Source organism: Arachis hypogaea, chromosome 11 (genome assembly GCF_003086295.3).
Source record: "Arachis hypogaea cultivar Tifrunner chromosome 11, arahy.Tifrunner.gnm2.J5K5, whole genome shotgun sequence".
In the NCBI taxonomy this organism is placed as follows: Eukaryota; Viridiplantae; Streptophyta; class Magnoliopsida; order Fabales; family Fabaceae; genus Arachis; species Arachis hypogaea.
Genome location: NC_092046.1, coordinates 60095593 through 60117148, shown reverse-complemented (window position 1 = coordinate 60117148; position 21556 = coordinate 60095593). Strand labels below are relative to the sequence as shown.

At 34.5% G+C, this 21556-nt stretch overlaps 1 protein-coding gene and 1 long non-coding RNA gene across 2 annotated transcripts; both read right to left on the bottom strand.

Moving 5' to 3' along the window:
• Positions 1-1098: 1098 nt before the first annotated feature.
• Positions 1099-14376, bottom strand: LOC112723910 (probable protein S-acyltransferase 14). The gene is made up of 7 exons (XM_025775267.2): positions 14102-14376; positions 13729-13954; positions 13330-13421; positions 12521-12644; positions 12313-12398; positions 12130-12195; positions 1099-1227 (listed from the first exon to the last, which is right to left on the bottom strand). The coding sequence occupies exons 1-7, from the start codon at positions 14327-14329 to the stop codon at positions 1099-1101; spliced, it is 951 nt and encodes a 316-aa protein (XP_025631052.1). The 5' UTR covers positions 14330-14376.
• Positions 14377-17135: 2759 nt separating this feature from the next.
• On the bottom strand, positions 17136-20719 carry LOC140176360 (uncharacterized). Its single transcript, XR_011867574.1, has 2 exons — positions 20124-20719; positions 17136-17752 (listed from the first exon to the last, which is right to left on the bottom strand). It is a non-coding gene; the product is annotated as an uncharacterized lncRNA (long non-coding RNA).
• Positions 20720-21556: the final 837 nt, after the last annotated feature.

Below are 21556 nucleotides of genomic sequence, written 5' to 3'. Positions count from 1 at the left end.
TATAAATTAATTTTTTTAATTAGTTTTAATGTCCTATTTTAATTATATCAAATATTTAAAATATTTTTTGTTTTAATAAATAATAATATATACTATATCTAAATTTATTTCAAAAATATATGTTAAGAATAAAACTGGACACGCTGACACGTGATGGTATTTAGGTGTGTTCAAGCGTGTCTGTAAAAGAATTTTTTACTTTTTATTAAGACACGATTGGATACAACAGACACACGTGTCGAACGAGTGTCAGTGAGTATCGTATCTGAAATGTGTTCGACACACGAACACGGCAACTAAGCGAAGTGTCTGTGCTTCATAGATCATAATAAATAATTTAGCTTTTAGTTTCTATTAATAGGAGTTTGACTAATTTAATTGGAGAAATGATGATGGTCTCTCTTTATATATAATAATATTCTTTTTTATTGCATGATTTGAATTCAAAAATTTTAAGAAAAGAGTATTCTTACCTATCATTTGAACTACAACTCAGTATTAAGTTTTTTTTTTTTTTAAAGTAGTGTATTAATAAATTATTATTTTAAAATTTTTTTTTGAATTGAAATTTTTTAGAATATTCTTGAAGCACATTTGATGCATATTCTAAAATATTTACAATATTTTTTCTCATTTATAATAATTAAAAATTATAACATATTAAATATTACCAAGAGGCTAAGCATACAAATATTAATATTCTCTCACCTCGTTGTAATGGCTATCCATCAAATCATATGATTTTTGCATATAACCATATATACTACATATATATAAAAAATAACTATTAAATAAATTATTTTTATAAAATATATATTAAAATATAAAATATATACTAAAAATAAGTTAAATAATATATATTTTTATATATAAAAATATTATAGTTGATTTAGTAACTAATTGTTAGTATACATATATTATTTTTGTTTGGCATGTAACTATGTATATAACTACAGAACCCGTAGTACATCTTTTTCTCATAGCCTTGGGATATATTATTATACACAATGCAAACTATGCTACCCATATCAAAAACTTTAGTTAGGTAATAAGAAAAATATCTGAAAATGATAAATAACCTTTAACTTTGAAGTATTGTTATAATTTCTGTAGAGATTCTACGTCAAACTGAGTTGGATACTCAAGGCCTTGTAATTCTGGCATTCGCCTTAAATCCTCTTTTGAATATGCAGGAATAAACCAATACCATTTGTTGGTCCCAAATACCTGAGATCGTGTCAAAAGATACCTTTAAATTGAGTTTCTTACTAATAATAATGTACTAAACTACATTATTTAAGAAGAGAGTGACTATTTCTACACCTCATCTTTTATAATATAGAGTAGATATTTAAATTGGTTTTTAAAAAATTATAGATTCAATATTTTGATCTTCAACGCATTTTTATTCTTTAAAATTCCTCATATAATTTTTTCTGTTTAACAAATTGGTCAAATAAGTATCTACTAAATCTATTATAAAATAGTTAAGTCCCAAAAAAATAAAATTATAAGATAAATTATTTTTTTTAAATAATAGAGGGACTAATATGTCATGAGAATAATTTTAAAGATTTTTATAGAATAAAAATTTAGTAGAGATTATAATGTCCAATCTAAAATTTCTTAAGCACTAATTTGAGTATTTATTTTATAATATATTTAGATGATCACTTTTTAGTTTGGCATAAAGTAATTTATTATAGATCAATGCTATTAGGTAATTGTTTATATCCTTGTCCAAAAATAAAGCCGGACTCAATAAGGATAAAAGACTCAGTCCAAAAAGGAGACTTCCAACTCATATCTGACCTCTTTAAAGAGATCGGACACCGCGAAGGAGCCCAACTCTACTTGCCAAAGCAAGTAACTACCTGCGTAGATCTCTCCCACTATCTTTATCTTCCTTAAAAGATAGATTCCAACAAACTCTCAAGATAAAGGGAGCGGTTATCCAACAAAGATGGAACTACTCCAACAAAAGTGGTTATCAATTCTGCTATAAATACATTGACACCCCTCAGGTATAATTTACGTTCTAATCTACTAAAAAATCTGCTTAAAGTCTTTGCTAACTTAAGCATCGGAGTCTCTTGTAGGTACCGCCCCTTACCTCCTCACGAGGAACTCGGACGACAGCACCTCGGTACTGGAACAAGTCGGACGCTATCTCAGAAGGAGTCTGGGCCTCACGTTCAGGCCCAAATCAATGTTTCAAGTAACCCTCAAAACATTGGCACTGTTACTTGGGACCTGGGATTCAACTCTTGATAATGGCGGACTACTAGTATGAAGACGGCCATACGACATATGAATCTGAACCCGAACCTCAACGAGACGACCTTGCCCTGTCCATACCTCCGCCACGGGAGAGAGCGCATGAAGAAGGAACATCAAGAAACCCCCAACCAAGACGGATCCACTCAGAGGTACATCCACCTGAAGAGGAAGAACCCCCACATCCTACTGAGATACTAGGTTTGGTCCATAACCATAACAGACGACTATAGCAGCTTGAACAAGAAGCTGAACAACAACGGAAAGCAGAATGAGAACTATGAAAAGAAGTACGAAAACAAAGGAAGTTGGAAGAAAGCTCTTAATATTGGAAGCCGACCTACAAAAATGAAGTAGCCGAGCAGATCGGAAAAAAAGTCCTCTGGAGGAAAAGACCCATTTGTGAAAGATATCATGCGGGCAAAAGTTCCAAGGAATTTCAAAACCTCCGACATGGATCTTTACGACGGAACAACTGACTTTAGACACAATCTCAGCAATTTTAAAAGTCAGATATACCTAGCTGACGCCTCCGATTCTACCAAATGCAAAGCCTTCCCAACAACCTTAACTAAGACTGCAATGAAGTGGTTTGATAACCTATATCCCAGGTCGGTAACTTGCTTCGACGACCTGGCAAGGAAGTTTCTTACTAGATTCTCCATTCAAAAGGATAAGGTAAAACATGCCACGAGCATGTTGGGAGTTAAGAAAGAGGTCGGGAAACTCTCTGAGACTACATGGAAAAATTCAATAAAACATGCTTAGAGATTCAAAATCTATCCACAGAAGCAGTAATAATGGGGTTAGTTAATGGCCTTAAAGAAGGGACCTTTTTCTCAATCCATATCCAAGCGACACCCTGCCTCCTTGTACGAAATATATCAACATGGAGGAGAACTCACAACTGAGAGAACCGCTTCTGAGACCCAACCTGCCTTATCCACCTCAGGAAAAAGATAAAGAAGCTAAAAAGAAGGAAGAATATAACCCGGAAAAGCTCCGAAGATACCATAACTACACTCATCTCCAGGTCTCTTTTGTGGATGTTTACAGAGAGATATGCCACATTGAGAAGATTCCACCTCCCCATCCAATTAAACACAAAAAGACAGGAAGCCAGACTGAATATTGTGAGTACCTCAAACTCTATGGACATATCAATGATTGTTATGATTTAAAGAATGTCATAGAAAAGTTGGCTAGAGAAGGCTGACTAGACAGGTACTTGGAGGATAGGTCGGACGACCCGAGTGAGGAAGAAAAAGAGGGATGAAGAAGGAGGATGACAAGAACGTCCACCTCAAACTCCCAAGCGATGCATATACATGATTAACGGAGGATTTGCTGGAGGAAGAATATCCAAGTCATCACGAAAAAGGCATCTTAAATAGGTGTACCAAGTCCGAGAAGATAGTAGATTTCCCAACCTGCCCACCATCTTGTTCACTAAAGAAGATGCTCATGGGATAACACATGGCCATGATGATCCCGTGGTGATAACAATGATCCTCACTAACGCAAATCTCCACATAACTTTAATAGACCAAGGTAGCTCGACAGATATCTTGTTCATGCTCGTTTTTGAGAAATTCGGGCTAGAAAAAAAAAGACTTAAAAGCATACCAAATAATCTCTTCAAATTAGGGAACACGCTGATCTAACCTCTTGGGTACATCTTACTGTACACCAGTTTTAGAAAGGGTGCAAAATCAAAGATATTGAGCATTGATTACATCGTGGTTGACATTACCTCGGCATACAATACCTTAATAGGTCGGACAACCTTAAATCGACTAGCAACTGTTGTCTTTACACCCTACCTGTGTATGAAGTTCCTTACTGTTGAGGGAATTGCAACAATAAAAGGGGACCAGAAACTAGCACGTAAATGCTACATTGAAAGCCTTAATTTAAAAGACAGTCATGGGGGAAAGGAGGTCAACACTATTGAACTCAGTGGTATCCAAACTTGAGAAGAATTATGTCCCCAACCTAAATACAAAGTAGTAGAAGTACAAATCTGGGATCATCCTGAAAAAACAATAAGTATAGGGGCTAACTTGGAGGAAGGTCTGAAAAAGAAACTCATTGACCTTTAGAGGAGAAATTCCGACCTCTTCGCCTGAAAAACCTACGATATGCCTAGCATAGATCCCGACCTTATGTCTCACAAACTATTCGTCTACCCGGGTTCTAGGCTGATCCAACAAAAGTGTCGAAAGCTCGGGCCCGAAAGAACACAGGTCGTGGAGGAACAATTTCAGGCCCTATTAGAAGCAGGGTTCAGAAGAGAGGTAAAGTACCAATTGTGGCTGGCCAATGTAGTTTTGGTAAAGAAACAAAACGGAAAATAGAGGATGTGTTTCGATTACACTGACCTCAATAAGGCTTGCCCCAAGGACCCATACTCTCTTCCCAACATTGTTGCCTTGGTCGACTCAACCTCCGACTATCGATATTTGTCCTTCATGGAAGCTTACTCGTGATACAACCAAATTCTGATGTATAAGCCGAAACTGCTATGTGATAATATCTTTTGGGTTAAAGAATGCCGGAGCTATCTACCAAAGATTGATAAACAAGGTATTTTCCTCCACTTAGAAAAACTTATGGAAGTATATGTAGATGACATGCTTGTTAAAACCAAGGTCGACTCGGAACTTTTTTCCGATCTTTCTGAGATATTTTCTACCATAAGAAAGCATGATATGAGGTTAAACTCCTCAAAATTCACCTTCACAGTAGAAGCTAGAAAATTCTTAGGCGTCATGCTAACTCAAAGAGGCATAGAAGCTAATCCAGCCAAATGTAGGGCTATACTTGATATAAAAAGCCTGACTTATCTTAAAGAAGTTCAACAACTAAATGGAAGGTTGGCGGCTTTATCTAGATTTATAGCAAGATCAACACTGAAATCGTTGCCCCTGTACTCAATTCTCAGAAAGGGAAAATAATTTGAGTGGACTCCAGAATGTGAACAAACTTTTCAAGAATCCAAAGCCTTTTTGGGACAACCCCCCATACTTACCCAACCTATAATAGGATAAGCGCTCGTTCTCTACCTAGCAGTGGCAAGCTAGGCTATAGCTTTGACCTTGATCTGAGAAGATGAAAACGGGTAGTAACCTATCTACTTTATCAGCAAAGCTTTACAAGGAGCAGAACTAAACTATCAAAAGATAGAAAAGTTTACATATGCTCTCATCCTTACTTCCAGAAGACTCAGACTTTACTTTCAAGCTTATACCATAAAAGTCTGTACAAGTCACTCAATGAAACACATCCTATAAAAGACGAACTTAGTAGGACAGATGTTAAAATGAGGTGTAGAACTGTCTGAATTTGACTTAAAATACAAAGCTCGGACAGCAATCAAAACCCAATATCTCGCTGACTTTGTAGCTGAGTACACTGAAAGTCAGAAAAGTTTGACTGCATAGAGTTTGTATATGGACAGGTCATCCAATAAAGCTGGCAGCAGGGTCGGAGTTATCCTTGAAAGCGAACAAGAAACTCGGATAGAGCTCTCACTAAGGTTCGTATTTTCTGCTTCTAATAACCAAGCAGAGTACGAAGCCTTACTTGTTGGCTTGAAGCTGGCCAAAGAAATGAGAGCAGAAAGGCTAATAGTATTCAGTGACTCTCAAGTGTTAACTTCACAAATTAACAGTACCTATCAAGCCAAGGACCCCAACATGAAAAAATTCGTAGATGAAGTATGAGAACAACTGGTACAATTCTCAAAAGGTGAATTCCGACATATAAACCGAGAATCCAATGTCCGAGCAGATGTCCTTTTCAAATTGGCCAGCACCAAGCCAGGGGGCAACAATAGGAGCCTTATCCAGGAGACTTTATAAGCGCCATCAATATTAAAGGGAGATGACAATTTGGAAGTAATGGTAGTATCTAATCAAAACTTTGGATGGATGACCCTTATAGTCAACTATCTCAAATTTGATGTCCTCCATGAGAATGAAAAAGATGCCCGAAGACTCATAAGGGAGGCGCAAAATTACACATTATTTAACAATGTCCTATATAAAAGAGGGACATCTATACCTCTCTTGCAGTGTGTTTCGACTTCCAACACAAAGGAGGTCCTGGAAGAAGTACACAATGCCATATGTGGGAACAACTTGGGAGCTTGATCACTTGCCAAGAAGGTGATTTGGGCCAGCTTTTTTTGGCCGACCTTACAAAGAGCAGCGGTCGAGTTCGTTAAAAATGCCCGCCTTGTCAGAAGCATGCCAACTTCCATATTGCGCCTCTTGAAGAGCTTATTAGCGTCACCTCACCATGGCCATTTGAAAAGTGGGGTCTTGATCTTCATGAACCATTTTCTCAAGTTCCGGGACAAGTTAAATACCTCATAGTAGGGATTGACTATTTTACTAAATAGATCGAGGCAGAACCACTAGCAACTCTCACTGCCCAAAGAAGCCAGAAGTTTCTCTACAAGAACATTATCACAAGGTTTGGAGTTCCCCACTCCATCACCACGGATAATGGAACTCAGTTTACCGACTCAACCTTCAGAAATTTGGTGGCCGACTTAAAAATAAAACACCATTTCACATCGGTGGAACATCCCAGGCCAATGGACAAGTTGAAGCAGCCAACAGAGTCATACTAGTCAGGTTTAAGTGCTGATTGTAGGAAGCAAAGGGGGCTTTGGCAGACAAGTTCTCCCAAATCCTGTGGGCATATCAGACAACCCCTCATTCTACGGCAGGGGAGTCACCTTTATGACTTGCCTACAGAATGGAGGCCATAATCCCTATAGAAATCACTAAAAAATTACCTAGAGTTATATTTTACAATGAAGGGGCCAATACCCGTGCACAAAGGAAAGAGCTCGACCTCCTCCTAAAAGTCCGAGAATGAGCTTGGATTAGAGAAGAGGCACTAAAACAAAGGATGGTTCTAAAGTATAATCAGAAGGTGATCAAAAAAAGCTTCACCACAAATGACTTCAAACTAATCCGAAATGACATCGAAGTTCAAAAGCCGGGTGAACAGAAGCTACCAGCAAATTGGAAAGGACCACTACAAGATTGTTGAAGTCTTAGGGAAAGGTTACTACAAAGTGTCCGACCTACAAGGATAGGAGCTCCCAAAGTCTTGGCACGCGTGTAACCTAAAGAAATACTACAGCTAGGAAGTAAGCCTTGTTCCCTGTTGTACTCTTTTTTCCAACCTTAAGATTCTTTTCCCAAAAGGATTTTTTTTAAAAGGGGTTTTAACGAGACACCAGAGCAAGGGCTAAGAGTATTCAAAACCCTTAGTAAGCAAGGTTATGTAAAGGAATTTCTCATTTAGTAATAAAATTCCTATTTTTTCTTCAAAGGTTTCCTATTAAAAAATACATTAATTTAAGCTCAACAAATCGCAAAAATTATTACCCGACCTAAAATGGTTAGGGACATAAAGTGATGAGGTACAAATTAATGTAAGAAGTTATATAAACAACTCGTGAAAACCGACCTCAATGATAAGGAAGAATAAAAATGAAGTGTAGAAGTAACTTAGCAAAGTATGACTACACGAAGTCAGACCTTGAAAAAGGATTCCATATAGATAAAATCACTACTTAAATTTAGAAAAATAACAACATCAAAAAGGTTGCTAAGGTATGTTACCAGGCCAAGCAACTATATAAGCTAATTTCGGCTTCTAAAAAAAGCCTAGCTTCACTTTAGCACAAAGGTTCTTTATAAAGTTGTTTTCATACGAGAAGTAAAAAAATGATGACTATTGCAAAGTAAAGTGTTCGATAAAGACTACCATGTATTACAAAAAATAAATTGTCCAAAGACCCACAAGTTGGGCCACCGCAAACATCACAAAAGTAAGAATACAAAGAAATTACGAAGTGGTGCCAAGCAGTAGGTTGAGGTCTTCTCCAGTCTCGGTATCTTTACCTTGGACGGGAGGAGTCGGAGAATGGACCGAGATTGGGATAGCAGGGATATGACTAGGAGGCGAAGAAGAGATTTTAGCATTGACAACCTCGGGCTGGACCTCGGAGATCTGAGAAGCCTGACCACCTTGAGACTTCGGGTCGGACAAAGACTCCTCCTCCTTGTCCTCGGGGGCTGGGATGATCTTTCCATCAACCACTATGTTGTCTTGACTAAATAAGAAAAGATCAACCCCGGGAGCAAGAACCTTGACTTGGGCCTTCAGATTATTGAATGTTTCATCCATCCCCTTGACCACATACTCCTGAAGAGAAGCATATTCCTCTCTAGCATTTTTCAACTCCTCTTGAAGGTCAAGCTTTTCCCCATAAATTCGGGTATAACTTTCATCTGCCCTCTTTTTCAGCCCCTCTGCCATAGCCGTGGTAGCCTCTGGCATCTTTACCCTGACTCGAGCTTTTTTTAGGTCGGACCTCAGCCCGACTCTCTCCTCCTCCAACTCCTTTTTCAATTTCTTTAGTCTCTCCACCTCAGCTCAGGCTGCATCAAGTCTCTCAGTCCTGCTAGAGAAGTGCACACCCCCCGCTAGCCGGATACTATTGCGAGCCATAAGATTAAGGTGATTTTGAGTAGCCACATCATCCATACTGATGTGACTATGGGAAATGATATTCTTTTCACTCCAGGAATACCCGTCAAATCCCTTATCGTAAATACTCACCTCCTCAGTAGTTTTTTGTTTCTTAGGAGGAGGTCCTGAAGATGAAGGAAAAGACGGAGGAACCGAGCTTTCTAGAGTAGGGTCGGGAAAAATCAACCAGCTTGAAAGAGTGGGGATTATTTTATTCTGGACCGATGTACCCGAGTTCAGTTTCTTTGAAGAAGATCAGGTTGATGTATCCCTGGTTTCCTTCCCTTGAATACTCCGAGCTACCACGGTTTTTCTGGTTAAGCATAGTTGTTTCATTGCTGTAGACTTCGGAGCCATGCTCTCTACAAAACAAGAATAAAAATTACATTAGAAAAATACAACTAAGGAGTCATAAAGGCTAAAGGTCGGGAAGCTACCTAGATCGGACCGAAGCTGACTGGGCTCCCCCAAGAACTTTTTTGTGTCCAAGTGAGGAGCCTGGTCCCCTAATGCATTTACGTTGTACTTAGCTATCATGGTGTTTCCTCCCAGTACAACGGAAAAGAAGGCTCGTCATTTTCATATAAAAAGAAAGGCCGGACACCCCCTACAACTCGGACTTTAAAGAAATAATTCTTAATGTCGTGGAAGGATTCATCAAAAATAGAAAAAACTTTTCTATCTTGAACAGCACAAAAGAAAAACCAAGAAGCCTTCCCTTTTGAAGACCCGGGTTTGGTCAACACAAACAGATGAAAAAAGACCTTAGCAGAAGGACATCAAGCTCCCGACATAGAAGTTGAAAATTTTTTAAGAAAGCCCAGGAATTCAGGTGAAGCTGAGAAGGAGCAATATTACAAGCCCAAAGGATATTTGTCTCAAAATAGAAAAAGGGAAATGAAATGCCTAATTTGGTGAAAAAGCAATCGTATGCATAGAAAAATGGGCGTTCTGACTCGTCTAAAGGAGGGAAGCACACTCTTTTCTCGGGATCGGGCATTACCAACTCGTAATTCTTCTCATCCTCTCTATTCTCACATAACCTATGATGCCTACGAAATACCTCGCAATACTCTTTATCAACCATGGGGACACAGAAAACGACAGAGGTATCTACCCAAGTTAAGAGATTATGGGGGATTTTGGTTGACATATTGAGAATGACAGAGCGCGACATAAAAGCTACACCTACAAATACAAAATAAGGGAATCATTACTAAAAGAGCTCGGACGTTGTCCAAAGGAAGTCGGGAAAAAGCAAGTAAAACCAAAGAAAGTAATTTCAAAGATTTTCTACATACAGAAAGCATCGAAATGGTGTCCCTTCTATACTATCCGTGGCGAAATCATCGTACAGTATGAACACCATTGGGGGCAATATAAATGCAATTAACAAACAACAAAAATGGCTATAGTTCCACAAAAAACTTTAGAATCCTCATATAACCAATGGTGATCTCAATCAACAAAAGCGGTTTCAAAAGCAGCTTTTAGACAAAGTAGGAGCAGCCAGCAATTTTCCCAAAGAAAAGTTTCAAAGAAACAATAAATACCGCCATCAAAACCCACTGTCAACACCACTATTCAGGGAATATTATTCAAGACAGTTGCAAGACAAAAAGAACACAAAACTACTGATAAAGTAAATAGAAGCACCAACCTTGATAAAAATTCGAAAAGAGGAGGGGGACGTCAAAGTAGCAAAAACCGCAAACGTTCCTCTCCACACCAGCATGGCAGAAGCTTCATAGGATCCAAGGTGGAGAAATCTTGGAATCAAGAGCGATAGAAAAGCAAGAACAAAAGGAGAAGACTTTTCACGAAGAAAGGGAGCAACAAAAGCTTTTTCAGAAATGGGGAAAGAAGAAGAAGAAGAGCTAAAACGTTTTTATAAGAGAAAAGGGACAAAATGGTCCTTTCAAACCCCCTCTTTAAAGACGTGCGCGGATCTTAAGAAAACTGCCACGCAATGTTCGCCCCTCATTTAAAGAGGCAACATTTAAATTTTCAAAAACACATTAAGTACCCGACATCTAAGGCAAGTATGTGACATAAAAAAAGGCCACGAATTGCTTGAACCCGACCTTTTCAAAGCTCAAGACTCAAGTAGGAGCACTGTTCATATCCTAACCTAAAAATAAAGCCAGGCCCAATAAGGATAAGGGGACCAGTCCAAAAAGGAGGCCTCCAACTCATACTCGACCTCTTTAAAGAGGTCGAACACCGCGAAGGAGCCCAGCTCTACTTGCCTAAGCAAGTAACTGCCTTCGCAGATCTCTCCCACTATCTCTTTCTTCCCTAAAAGATAGATTCCAACAAACTCCCAAGATAAAGGGAACGGTTATCCATCAATAAAGATGGAACTACTCCGACAAAGGTGGTTATCAACTCTGCTATAAATACACTGACACCCCTCAGGTATAATTTACGTTCTAATCTACAAAAAAACCTGCTTAAAACCCTTACTAACTTAAGCATCGGGGTCTCTTGCTGGTATCACCCCCTCCTCACGAGGAACTCGGACGGTGGCACCTCAGCACTGAAACAAGTCGGACGCTGCCTCAAAAGGAGTCTGGGCCTCACGCTCAACCCCAAATCAACGTTTCAGGTAACTCTCAGAATAATAACCAACTTTTTTCAATCAACATCAGTCAATTTTTCAAAAATATTTTGTTTATCTTAAATAATTTAGATCTTAAATTATAAATTTGTAATCATAAATCATAAATTATAAAACTAAATTCTAAAATTAACTAATATTGAGTAATTAAAAGTTAGTTCTCTATGTTTTTTTGTTATAATTTTATACTATTTAATCAATTATTTTTCACATTAACCAACGATTTATATCCAAAGGATTTTATTTTGACACATATATTGTTTTGATGTAGTAATTTTATAAACTTATCGATGTTAAATAATTCGCTTAGAAGAAAAATAAATTAGCCATCCATTTCTTTAAAATGATATATTTTATTTTCTTTGGATACTATTAGAAAATTATGGCAATGGATTTGAAAACTAAAATTGCACATAATAATCACGAGAAAAAAAAACTCTAAACCCAATTTTTTATGTCTATTTATAGAAGTTTGAATGATATAGAAATAAAGATAAAAACAAATTAAATGATGAGTGATGTGTTCCTTGACCTAACTGTTATACATATATCAGTCGAAATATAATATGCCTAGAAGGCTAAAGAAAATTAAATAAGATAATAATGATTAGAATATAAGGATGCCTTATAAACAAATTGTAATGATTAAGGAAACATGTGTTGTTAATTATTACCTGTTCAAAATTTTTCTTCCAACCTAGGTCATAATGCCATTTGGGAGTAGATTTTTTCTCAAATCCCTGCTGGTGGATTCATTTTCAAAAGTTTTCATAATTAAATTACCAATTAGAAGATAAAGTACTAAAGGTATATATCTAAATGAACAGATAAAATTTTGAGAAAAAGTATGTAGTTACCTCAACGGTAGTAGTATTAGCAATGACAAGTATAATATGCAAAATCATAAAGCCTAAAAGGCTGATTGCAAAAGCCAAGTTCAAAACTGCATTCATATATAGAACAACAATGTATGGTCATGAATAGGAGGAACACACCGGTTATATATATATATATATATATATATATATATATATATATTATATCATGTATATCTCAACTACTTACCAAATGTAACAAAAGATAGAATAATTGTTGTTGCCGACCCAGAAATCTCTTCATCAGTGAAGAATATCAAAAAATATGGTAATAATGAGACCGTGACAAGTGTTGTCCCAAAAAATGTGTAAAGCTGTTTGGGAAAAATGTGATAGCAAAGGCATTACTAATCTTAATTTTCTTCTAGTACTACACTCCTTTCTTAAAAAAATATAATTGAAGTGATAAATTAAACACCCAAAATAATCAATCAAAAAATCTTAGAGCCAATCATTTTTAGTAATTTTGATCATCAATAGTTAGTACAAATTTTAAATTATTTTTAATAAATAAATTTTATTAATTTATATATACAAATTTTAATAAATATAAATACAAGTTATGTTAATTCGTATATAAATTTTATGTATTTTATGTTTATAAATTTTTATAAATATTAGTATAAATTATTGTTGGCTAAATATTCATCTAAAATGATAATATTTGTTGGGTATGTAATATTGTTGATGAAGAGTACTAGACCGCCAGTAAATTTTGTGATTTGTAATCATTAATTAGCTATCATTAATATTTTTAATGGTGTGATATTTTATTCAATGATATAAAATTACTCACTTTTTTTTTATTAGTTAAGTGCAGACTAAATTTTAATAAAAGTGTTGTCCTCTAGACTTTCTCTATTGTTGATAATCTGTCATATCAATCATGCAAAATAAATATTTTTAATACATTTTCTACCCTAACAATTAACATGTATATATAGTATTTAGATGAAGTAGTTTAATTTACTTTCCAAATTCTAAGGCAAGGTTGCATACCACAAAAAGAAGAAAATATTTATAGTTGAATGCACCCACACAGTTTACAACCCAAATGCAATGGTGGTCCATCTTTAGAATGCACCTCCCACCTAAAACCAACGTCATTATTAATAATAAATACAGTAACAAGACAGCATACATAATAGGTGGGTACTCCCATGAAGATATTATAATTGTCTTCATGTGATGATTTTTCTTTTTGACCCTTAGATGATGGAGTGTAGGGTTAGATTTTGATATGTTATAAAAGTGTTGTTTTTATTTGAAGTGTGGCCAAATCAATAAATCACACTTTTATACAAAGCATCTTCATAAAAAGATGTTTTTTGCATCTTCATTTGAGTAGCTCCCTACATAATAAGGTGATATATATAATTACAAAATAAAAAAACTCACAAACAGAACAGTGATGGCAACGAGGAGGTTTGAAGTGGTTACACTTTCGACAATACCGTATTTTACAATGTTGTGTTTGGCCACCAGCATCTACTGCAGATTCCGGCAATAAATCTGCATGATCATCACTACCTTTTTCCTCATCAAATTTAGGGGTCCAATTCAAAGGCACATGTCCAGGGTCCGTAAATACAACAGAGAAGTAGCTCCATAACACCATCGCCAGCTACACACGCAATGAACTTACTGAAATAATTACATATCATCATATTCGTACCCCTTAGTTAAATCACAATTTACTATTCTACCATATAATTATATATAAAATTATTGGATCGGTTTTAGAATGGACAATAACAATTGAATCATATACCAATGCATGAAAGAGGAAAAGGATAAGGAAAGCGGTTATGGAACCATGGAGAAGGAGGGTAGGGCCGTAATTAGCAACAACAACGACATAATAGGTGACACCAACAAGGCATAGGACGATGATGATCATGATTGAACCGAGACAACGTAACCATGTACAAAACTTGAATACGTTCCATGCCATCAACCCTCCTCCTCCTCCTCCTTTCGTCGATCTGGTGTTGTCCATTATTGAATAAGGATGTTGCAACCGGAACCATGAAATTAAGAAACCAAAATGTTCAAATCAAGAGTGGATTTGATTTTTATTTTCTCGTTTGTTTGGTTTGGGTAGTGTTAATGTGATTATCGTGATTTTGTTTTTGGGATTATTCTTTTATGGTTATGTATGTTGTTTTCAAATGCATGCATGCATGCTTATGGTTCCATGGAGGATAAATAACTAAAACCATCATATATAATTTTTCAAATAATGCTAAATCTTATTTATATTTATATTTATATGTATTGTCAGATAAGTAACAAAAATTAGTGCATGATCGACTAATAACAAAAATTATTGCATGAGAAAAAAAAAAAACTTTTAACAATAAGTCAACCTAAATTTTAATCAACTCAGAAATAAAAAAAATTGTGTATCTAAAATCAACCAATAACAAAAATTTCACACTTCCAAAATCTACTTTTATCTAGGTCAAGTAACATGTAAACTGTAAAGTCAGAGTTCAATTTAATGTATTAGTTATAATAAAATTTTTAAATAATTATTATTTAATTATATTTATTTTTTTAAATGGTTACTCATGCAATAAATGTGAAAATAATATAATTACTTCAAACTTAATGATACAATACTATATAACATGTGTAAAATAATGTCTTTAATAAGATGACAATTCACAAATTAATTTATTTTAGGGCAATTTACCTAAATAAATAAATTGGGTGAAAACTTTACTCAAATACACAAACAGAAATTCCTTACGTACATGTGCATTTTCACACTTCTATGTAAACAGTTGGAAGCTACCACGGTTTCTGATTTTGACATAAACCGTAGCAAGCTACCACGGATTATGGTGTTTGTGGTTTGTGTGTAAACCGTGGCAAGTTCCAACGGTTTACGAAGAGAGAAAGCTAAGCATAAACCGTGGCAAGCTCTCACGGTTTATGAAGGAGGAATTTTTATTATAAACCATTTATTTTTAGATGTTTGATTGCATCAATGTGGTATCATTTAGACTGCGCATGATAATTGTGACAGAATACATGTATATAATAGAAGCTCAAACCGCTTAAACTATCAAATACATAGCAGATAATATATTAGACAATTCTCAAACCTTTTTAAGTATCATTTCTGTTACTTCATTATTGTGTCATGTCATGCACCCAACAAAACTAATCTAATGTAATCTAATCTTCACTCTCAAATCTCAATACTCACTGCTCAATACACAATAATAAAACAATTTTGTTAAAACATTCATCGTATTTTTTTTAAGTTTTGGATTATAAAATTAAAGTATCAATTATATGTATAAAATATATATTAAAAATAAATAAAATAATATATATTTATACAAAAATATATAATAATTGATTATATATATATATATATTTTTTTTTGAAAAAATACAATATCAAATTTTTGAAATGTTAGACAATGAGTACAATAACTTTTAAGGAAATATTTTGGCTTTTTAGGAGAAAAAAAATATTTTTCTTAAATTAACATTAGATCTAATGAGGTTTCAAGAGTACTTGTCAGAGATCTAATGTTAATTTAAGAAGAATATTTTTTTTGTCCTAAAAAGCCAAAAAATTTCTTTAAAAGTTATTGTTTTCATTGTCTAACATTTCAAAAATTTGATATTGTATTTTTTCAAAAAAAAAAACTTTATATATATACACACACATATATATATATATATATATATATATATATATATATAATCAATTATTATATATTTTTGTATAAATATATATTATTTTATTTATTTTTAATATATATTTTACATTTTAATATATATTTTATACATATAATTGATACTTTAATTTTATAATCCAAAACTTAAAAAAAATACGATGAATGTGTTAACAAAATTGTTTTACTATTGTGTATTGAGCAGTGAGTATTGAGATTTGAGAGTGAAGATTAGATTACATTAGATTAGTTTTGTTGGGTGCATGACATGACACAATAATGAAGTAACAGGAAATGATAGTTAAAAAGGTTTGAGAATTGTCTAATATATTATCTGCTATGTATTTGATAGTTTAAGCGGTTTGAGCTTCTATTATATACATGTATTCTATCACAATTATCATGCGCAGTCTAAATGATACCACATTGATGCAATCAAACATTTAAAAATAAATGATTTATGATAAAAATTTCTCCTTCATAAACCGTGGGAGCTTGCCATGGTTTATGCTTAGCTTTCTCTCTTCGTAAACCGTTGGAGCTTGCCACGGTTTACACACAAACCACAAACACCATAATCCGTAGTAACTTGCCACGATTTATGTTAAAATCAAAAACCGTGGTAGCTTCCCACGGTTTACATAGAAGTGTGAAAATGCACATGTACGTAAGAGATTTCTGTTTTGTGTATTTGAATAAAGTTTTCACCCAATTTATTTATTTGGGTAAATTTCCCTTCATTTTAATAGTATCCCAATACTTTCACTTGATAATAATTGGAAGAAGAATGCTAATATGTTGCACACAAATAAAAAATAAAAAAAATGCAAGACTTCTTGTATGATAGGATAAATATTTTATATATTGTATAAGTTTAATAATCCATCCATGCAGGGGATAAAATTGAAATTTATAATTTTTTAAATTTTAAAATTACAATTAACGTATGTTGTTATTTAAATTTGTTCTAATAGTTATATATTATTATTATTGTTGTTATTATTATTATTTAAAAAAAATAAATAATTATTTTAATATTTTTTACATTAATATCCAAACAAATAAAAATAAATAAAAAGAAAAATAAATAAAAAATAAAAAATATAAATAAAGTCAGAGACATGTCTTTATTATAAGAGAAAGTATGAGGAGCCAATATTATTAGTATACAATGTGTACAATGGAATTAAACTGAAATTAAAATCAAATTATAGGCAATTTATTAATTCTCAATATTTGCTAATTTAAAATTTGAAATAAATTAGGATTGCGTCTGTTATAGGAAAACAAAAACCAATATCCTCTCTCTCTAATAAGTGTTTTCACTCAATAACGAAGACCTCCTCTCCCTCAACGGAGGCACCTCATTCTCTCCCTTTCTCATCCTTTCTCACCGGGAGATGTTTCGAGTGACGCCGTCGTCCACACCGGCGAACGCCCAGTAGCGCTTGCCGATCCTGTGGGTCTTTCTCGCAGCACCGCATCAACCCAGACCTAGAATGACCCCGTCGCAGCTGGCGTGTGCCTTCCTCCGGACGTTGACGGCGCAAGAGAAAGGGATCACAAGTGTTTGTCCTTTGATACGTCCATCACCGCATGGACGTTCTTAAATGGAGTGCCCTGTCATTCAACCGCCGTGTCATATTCCATCTCTCGTCGGTGATCACAATTCATTGAAGCCACATGAAAACGCTCCCAACCATTTCGTCGCCGAGAGTGAGCAATCTAATAAGGTGAGCAACGTTCGTTGAAACATTGTTAACGAATGGTTATTTCCATATGATTTAGATGTTTATAGTCAGTGTAAGTGAAGTGTTTTACTTTATATTAACTGCTTACCTAGATGGAAAACGAAAGAGGAGATTCAGACACCGCATTGCACTTAGGGTATGACCTATATTCGACCTCCAAATTCACAACTAAGCTGCATAAGAATCATGCTATTCTATGATTTTTATTGCATACAAAGTGCATTATTCTTTATGTTCATGTACCTACATGCTTTGTAGACTCTAATATAATATTTGATTCTTGTTTTTCAGGTTGCCAACTGATGTTAATCACAAGAGGAAGGCAACCGAGAGAGAAACATTTTCGAATGAGTCAGAAAGCCAAGTTACTCTACCGTGATCCCAGTTTTGACTTATCTTTCTTGTAACAAGGAAAAGTAGAACTTGAAAGTTGAAACTAATTTAATGCAGTTATAGTTTGTGCAGTTTCAGTGTAGATTAGAGAAGTGGAAAAAAAAGTAGGATCCTAGTTGAATCCCCCCAAGATCAAATCATATAATGTAGAATTTGACTCTTTTTTTAGATTTTGGCAAGCTTCAGATTCAAATTTTTTTAGCTCTACCTCATTTTGGGGTAAACAGGCTTGGGGATTGAGGAATGTTTTAAGTTATTATGAACCATACTTTAGTAATCTACAAAAATCAAAAGGATTCTTAGTTTATTTTTTAGGCAGCTACTCCCATGAAGATGCCAAAAACATCTTCTCATGATGATCCTTGTTTAAAAAGTGTAACTTATTTATTTTGCAACACTTTAAATAAAGGTAACACTTTTACTTCAAATAAAATCAAGTCCTACAATCTATCATCCAATGGTCAAAATGATATATCTTCACATGATGACAATCATTAAATCTTCATTGGAGTAGCCACCTATTTTTTATTGTTGCATATTCATGTTGATATTTTGGTGTCCTTTTACTTTAATCTAGAATATGCCTCAGTCATTCAACCTTTGATTTTAATTTTGTCTATGTCAAGAAGAAATTATTTATCTCCCACTTATATTTTTAGAACCTTAAAAGTTTATAGTTTTTAACTTCATTTAAAAATATTTGAAAATATTTAAAGATATTATAAATTTATTTTCATGTCAGTTGAATTGATATTTCTAAGAACTAATTTTTCGTTGAAATTATTTTTTAAGAGATATGAGAAGACAATAAATATAGATAAGTCACAAAACAACACCTTGGCTACAGTACAGTGTTCTATAATGCAATGAAATATTTAGTTTACATTACTTGTTAAATTAAGGATCATACACTTTGAAAACATTACAAAACTTAAAAGATCCTATGAAACTATAAGTCTATACACAGGAAATCAAATCAATCAATCAAACAACAGAATTTTTGGATCCTTTCTTCAATCTAAGACAATCTATTAATTCAGTTCTCTGTGTCATTCCCTTGTTGAACATATCATCCACCATAATTCTTACAACATCACATAGATTCTCCAACACTTGCACTTTGTTTGCATTTTCTAGCAACATTTGAATCCTCAACAAGAACTTGAGCAACAGAATCATTGATCCCCTTCACCTCCTTTAACACAGGAATTTTCTCCATTATTTGTTCATTGATCTTGGAATCAAGTGTCACAATCAAAGAACCATCAAAGCTACCTAAAATTTCTCTTAACTCCATATATGGCTTATTATAACAACAGGATGTTCGTTTCTAAAGTATCTGGATGGTTATTTTATTAGACATAATGGATGGTCATTTTGAGTATATGATACCACTTACTGTATTGATAATACGATTAAGTTTACGGACAAATGTAGGATATTCGTGTCAACAAATAACTAGATGTTCACAACCACTGTACACATGAATGGTTGGTCCACTTTATAAAACGAAACAAAAATCCTTAATGAATTCACGGGAACTTGGCTTAGGGTCACAGTTCATGAATTCAATGTTTAATGAATTTAAGTTAGTCCACTTTATAAAACGAAACAAAAATCCCTGAATAGACATAAATACGCGAATGTTCGTTTTAATACGAATCTAGATGGTTACTTTCATTGACAAAATGGATGTTCACTTTGATTCATTTGTTAGTATGTCATGCGACCTACAGATTCATAAAAAAACTCAAAAGAATAAAACACTCTAACCAGTACATAATCCAAGCAAGCATATCCAAAGACTCTAACTAGTACATAAGCCAAACAAGCATATCCAAAGTTCCACCCTAACATAACTATGCTACTTTTTTCTGCCCTAAGATAAACTATCTCTAGGACAAGTTGCAACAGAAAGATGAATCATGAAACGAAGAAATTAACCCACTAACCTTGGATGGTCGACGACGTTCGGGTGCTGCTAATCGTGTCGGCCCCAGTGAGTGTTCCACATCAGGCAGCGATGCAAGGCTCGGATGTTCAACTGCGAACAGTGCGACGAGGTTGCTGCCAGTGGCTGGGTTCGCGTGCGGAGACTTGGCGCAGCAGATCGGGTCGGAGGTGACGGCTCTACCAGGTCACGCGATAACACACTGGTCGAATGTTCAGCGCCGACGGCGCGATTCCTATGCTACCAGCGACGGAGGATATACGCGGAGATGGGTGGGCGATGCTGTTCTTGTCGGAGCTGATGCAGGTTGTGGGGCAGACGGCGGCGCGGCGGGGGATGTTAAGCAGCGACAATGGCGTGTTTAGGGGATGTTGCTCAACCCTTACAGTGCCCAGCAAAAGTTGCCAGCAATAGAGGACATGTGCGAGCGAGGTTGGCCCCTGAAGTCCTGTGCGGCAGGGACGCAGTTCGAAGGTCACACGGCGGCTACTGGGGACAGGATGTTCAGCTTCGACAATTCGGGTTTTGGGTGGTAGCGTTGCTTCCGTTCAGAATAGAGGAATTGGAGAAAATTTGAAAATACGGGTTAAAACAAAACTGAACAGGCAATTAGGTTAATTAGGATAAAAATAGGTTACTCCTTATTTTTAATTTATATTGGGCTTAATAAGCAATCCATTGTAGCCATTGTATAGATACTTCATTGACTCCCTAGCGGGACTCCAAAAAAAAGATAGCATGCAGATCTTAAAAATACAACTAAGATGTACTGTTAACTTAAAAATTTCAGCTAAGACATATATGTTAGGAGATAAATTTTCTACTTTAGATTGCATTGATTAAGCTATGCTTTTCGTACAAATATTAAGATGCATCAACGAAGAAAAAAAGAGAGAAAACGTGAGAAAATTACAGATAAAATAGAAGTTAAAAAAAAAGACTAAAACTAGTCTAGATAGCTTATTTGGTAGAAATTTTAAAATAAAAAAAATATTAAAATTTTAGAAGAGGATTTCTCTAAAATTTGTTAACAAATTTCGAAGAGCTAGTGAAGCAAAATATTTTTAATATATAACTCCTTCACTAATTTATTTATTAATCTATTTATTTTTATTTTATTAAAATCTAATGCATAAATCTCATCATTTATGTTTTGAACTATTAAAAAATAATAAAAATAAAAAAATAGACAAGAACAGAGAAGAAAGTTCAAATAAAATTGAAAAAAATATATAAAAAAATTTCATAGATCAATATTATTAAAAGAAAATTTTAGAAAAGACTTACCAAAGCTTTTAACAAAAAAAAAAAAAAAGAAACTTTCTATTGTCATTAAGTTTTTGTAATACATTACTACTTTGTATTAGTTTACTTCAAGAAAAAGGGAAAAAAATACTAGTATTTTGGATGATCTTCTGATTCTGATGATTTGCT

Excerpts from the sequence above, each read along its gene's own strand:
- LOC112723910 (XM_025775267.2), bottom strand. The coding sequence starts at position 14,329 with ATGGACAACACCAGATCGACGAAAGGAGGAGGAGGAGGAGGGTTGATG. Across the intron at positions 13,422-13,728 it reads TTGCCATCACTGTTCTGTTT|GTGGGAGGTGCATTCTAAAG; the intron begins GTGAGTTTTTTT and ends CGTTGGTTTTAG. Across the intron at positions 12,645-13,329 it reads AATATTTTCTTCTTTTTGTG|CTTTACACATTTTTTGGGAC; the intron begins GTATGCAACCTT and ends TTTCCCAAACAG.